This window comes from Trachymyrmex cornetzi, unplaced genomic scaffold, assembly GCF_001594075.2.
Source record: "Trachymyrmex cornetzi isolate Tcor2-1 unplaced genomic scaffold, Tcor1.1 scaffold657, whole genome shotgun sequence".
Taxonomy (NCBI): domain Eukaryota; kingdom Metazoa; phylum Arthropoda; class Insecta; order Hymenoptera; family Formicidae; genus Trachymyrmex; species Trachymyrmex cornetzi.
This window is the reverse complement of record NW_017299978.1, coordinates 38,184-42,197: the sequence shown is the minus strand read 5'-3', so window position 1 is coordinate 42,197 and position 4,014 is coordinate 38,184. Positions and strand designations below refer to the sequence as shown.

General features: G+C 35.0%; 1 protein-coding gene across 1 annotated transcript in view; it reads left to right on the top strand.

Moving 5' to 3' along the window:
- The first annotated feature begins 2,801 nt into the window (after positions 1-2,801).
- Positions 2,802-4,014, top strand: part of LOC108767161 (52 kDa repressor of the inhibitor of the protein kinase-like) — a 9,233-nt gene continuing 8,020 nt past the window's right edge. The window contains exon 1 of the mRNA XM_018516888.1: positions 2,802-2,843. Within this exon, the coding sequence (XP_018372390.1) occupies positions 2,802-2,843 (42 nt within the window). The remainder of the gene's footprint in view (positions 2,844-4,014) is intronic.

The window sequence follows — 4,014 nt, the reverse complement described above, 5'->3', positions numbered from 1 at the left end:
CCCTAAGGCTCCTGACTACTCAGCCAAGAACTCTGCGTTGACGATGGCGACACAGTATCAGACGGCGGTTTGGCAAATTCGGTAGCCACATACTTAAGCACGAGCCCATGTCCGTGTGCTCGCCTGCGACGGACACGGACATGGGATCGTGCTTGTTTGTGTGTTACAGCGCCACACCACGATAAATGGCCGAACTTATAGGCATGGAAAAGTGACATTTTGACCAGTTTTGACGACGAAATTTGTGCACAATGCCATTTCGTTATTATTTGCTTAATTGTGAAAATGTGACTTGTTTCGTACTTCTCAAAGTCGCAATTTTCGATGACAACTAAAGTTATCTTGGAATTTTATACGTAAAAGTATATATTTAACTCGTTTCAACAGTTATGAAACCGTGTGTTTCTGCCAGAATATAGACTCACTTTACAAGTCTTTTACGACCATTTATTGACTATCAAGCGAGAAAAGGACAGTTTTCATCGATTTTTACAAGTGTTTTAAAGCGAACCCATCGTTTAATTTCATCCAAATTGTCTCTGTTTACAAATGGCATCGTGCATAAATTAACGTGTCATTCCTCGCTTCTGACGTCACGATTCCAACATGGCCGCCGCGACTACTCAGGGACCTTAAAACCAGATCAAAATCAAACATTTAGAACTTTACGTCGCAATATCTCCGCTCGTAGGGTACGTAGAAAAAAAATAAAGCACTTTTATCATACAATCCATGTGGTGGCTATCGATTGAGCATACATAGAACGCGATCGGTTCAGCCGTTATTGAGATCCGATAATCTCGATCTGCCGCAACTCGTCGGTTCGCGTAAAGGAGATACGGCAGTGTCGCTTCGCGCAGCTTAGCGCCGAGACACTACCAGTGTCTCCAGATATGCGCGATTTTGTTTTCCAACTTTCAGAGAAAATTGCGAGAATTAAGAGTTAAAAAAAGATCATATACTTTGAACGATCGTTTATTTCTTTTCTTTAACCGCTTGCTTATCTAAAGTAAGAATTTTACTTTCAATAAACTCTGCCTCGTTAACCGAGATATTAATCGTTAAAAGGCCACTTTCACCAAGCTCAGTTAACTTAACCAGCCTAGTAACTGTAATGAAATAGAAAGAGATAGAAATAGTTCCATCTCTTTCTATTTCATTACAGTTACTAGGCTGGTTAAGTAAACCGACGATGGTGAAAGTGGTCCAAAGTCGAATATTATTCAGATTAGAAGTTTTGTCAGCCACGAAATACTGTGAAATTCTCTGCTTTAAAACATATTTTCTAATTTAAAAATACAAGTTACTTTCTTATATTTTAAAATAGAGAAATGAAAATCTTACCACAGTGTCTGCAGTGTATGCCTGCATCGCTGTATTTTGTGGCTATGACAGACTTCCTAACTTGAATAGTCGTTGACTTCAATGACTAATGTCATCACGGTTCACGAGACAGAGCGACACTTTTTTCTTGTCAAGTTTTTATTTTTATGCGAAAACTCATCGATTGAATGTATTTTTATTAATCAATTAAAATTTTATTTTAAGTATCCGAGTGCGACCGTAACCTCTGGGAATATTGCGTAAATGTTGATTTGTAACACGCGCCCTCGAAATAGGGATTTTCACTAGTTTCCCCATGACCTGTTCGATGTAACGGCGCGGCAATAGCATCGCAGCGGTTGGCAGCGCGGATCTTAACGACGAGTCAGTCTGTATTAGATACAAACTCAAGTAGGACGTATGTACAGCGAATCATTAACCTTTATATCTCATTATAATAAACTCACAAGTAAAGTGATCTTTCCGTGACTCGCAGAATTTAATGAAACTTGTGTAGAGTAGGCAAAAATAATAGACACGTATTTTTTTTATATCGGCAATGGTGCAGATTTAAGGGTGGAAACTACCACTTATAATCACGAATACTTAATTTCTCGTACTTTAGCTTGCTGTATTAAAGTTAATATTGAATTTGAGGTATAATAAGAGGTTTTCATGTTTTCTGAAAGCAAATTCTGTATAAAAATTGTAGAATTCAAAATAACGGATTCAATATGGCGGATTCCTGCAGTGAATTCGAACTATCTGATCCCGCTCTTTGCCGAACCCAGGAATAATCGACAAGGAGGTGGCGAGAGTCTATTCCCATTTTGTTTTTTATTATTCTTTTTATATTTTTCATGTTTTTGTTTTTATACTTTTTATACTTTTCGATTTTTTCATATTTTTTTAAACAATTATTCTCAACTGTATGTTAATTTTTTCTTTTTTATGCTACATACTCTTTGCAGAAACGATATTCAATAAAAAAATCTTGTATGCACAAAGATTTTACACACCAAGCGCACTTTATGACTGCTACATTATTACATAATAATTCGAAGATAGCTTCACAATTTTTAAAACAATAATCTACTGGATTATCAAAATGAAGTGGTTTTTCTTGTAAGTATCCACTTTTGTACCATGAATACTTAAATAAATTTATACATCGCAAAGAAGATAACTGATTGTGAATAAGCGATTGCAATTTGATAACGTTGTTTCATAATGTAAATTTATATCGTAATTATACAAAATAATTAAATCTGAAAAATGTTTAATAAAGTTTTTCCAAATTCTCAATCCAAAGACGTCGAGAGGTTGAATCATCCCAGTTCCTGCAGGAATTGTTAAAACTTTAATATTTTTTGATAATTTATCTATTGTTTCAAATGTCTTCGAATTTTGGCCACTCCATGAATCTAAAAGCAAAACACTATTATCGTTGCAATTAGGAAGAAAAACATTTGTGAACCATGTTTTCACAAGATTCGTCGACATCTTACCTGAATTTGAAGGTAATACAATAACATTATCAGGTTTAAAAAGAGTTGCTTCAACTCGAGGTCCAAATTTTTCATCTTTTTCTTGTAAAATAATTAATAGCGGTGACAAAAGGGAACTACATGTTGATACGATGGGCTCAATTGTGTAGCTATGAGTCATTGAATTCGTTGATTGTGTTACTGTTTCAATCTTCTGCTGTCCTTTGAAGGATAAAGTACGTCCTGTGTGCATTTCTAAATTAAAACCCGATTGATCAGAATTAAACACATTCTCTGCTCCAATTAACGAAATTTCTGTTTTTACCTTTTCAACAAAATTGTTAGACTCTATTTTTAGTTTATTTATCTCTATCAAAGTTTTCTGCGTTATAAATTTATTTATTTTTCTGGAAACAATGTGATGTTTCTGTTTGAAATTATGAACTCACGTTTTTGATGCTTTAAAAAAATCTGCTGATAATTGCAATTGATTTCTAGCATTTAAAACCCATCTACGAATGTCCAAATCATGAATTGGTAAAGATTTTTGTAGGGTGTCGTAAAATTGAGCAATTACCTATTTTTTTCAATTTCTCGCGCGTATTCCCGTCTTTTGAAATTTCGGTTTCCTATATGTATAGCTGTTACTTTAAAGTAACACGTTTAAATCTGGCCTGAACAGATGACAAAAGAATAAGCGCAAGCTGAGATACCAGATCGTTGTTTCACTGTCACCGCTTCTTTTGCCGTTCGATCTGGTATCTCAGCTCGCGCTCTTTAGTCACTCGCTCCTTTCACTTCTATGCGAGCATTGATCCTCGATCTTCAAGCCACTCGCTCGTATAGCATCTATCTCCCTGTGTTCGCTACGTTCATAGTAGAGTACAGTAAAAGTATATTATTCTTTTAATATAAAAAAATGTATTTTGCTATAAAACATCACGTATTATGCGAATATGTATGGAATAATCCGAATAAAGCTATAAATAAAATATAATAGATATAATTTTAAACTATTTAAAAAGTGAAAAAGAAAGAGATCAAAATTTTAATGGAAACCAATTAAAACATATAGAAATTAAATTACGTGAAAACTTTATCCCTTTATAGGGGTGATCCCGGTTGACCACGGATCGATTGGACACCACCAATCACAATGACCGGTGCTTAAGAGCTTTGTAGTCTCAAGCGCTGTGAGTGGCTC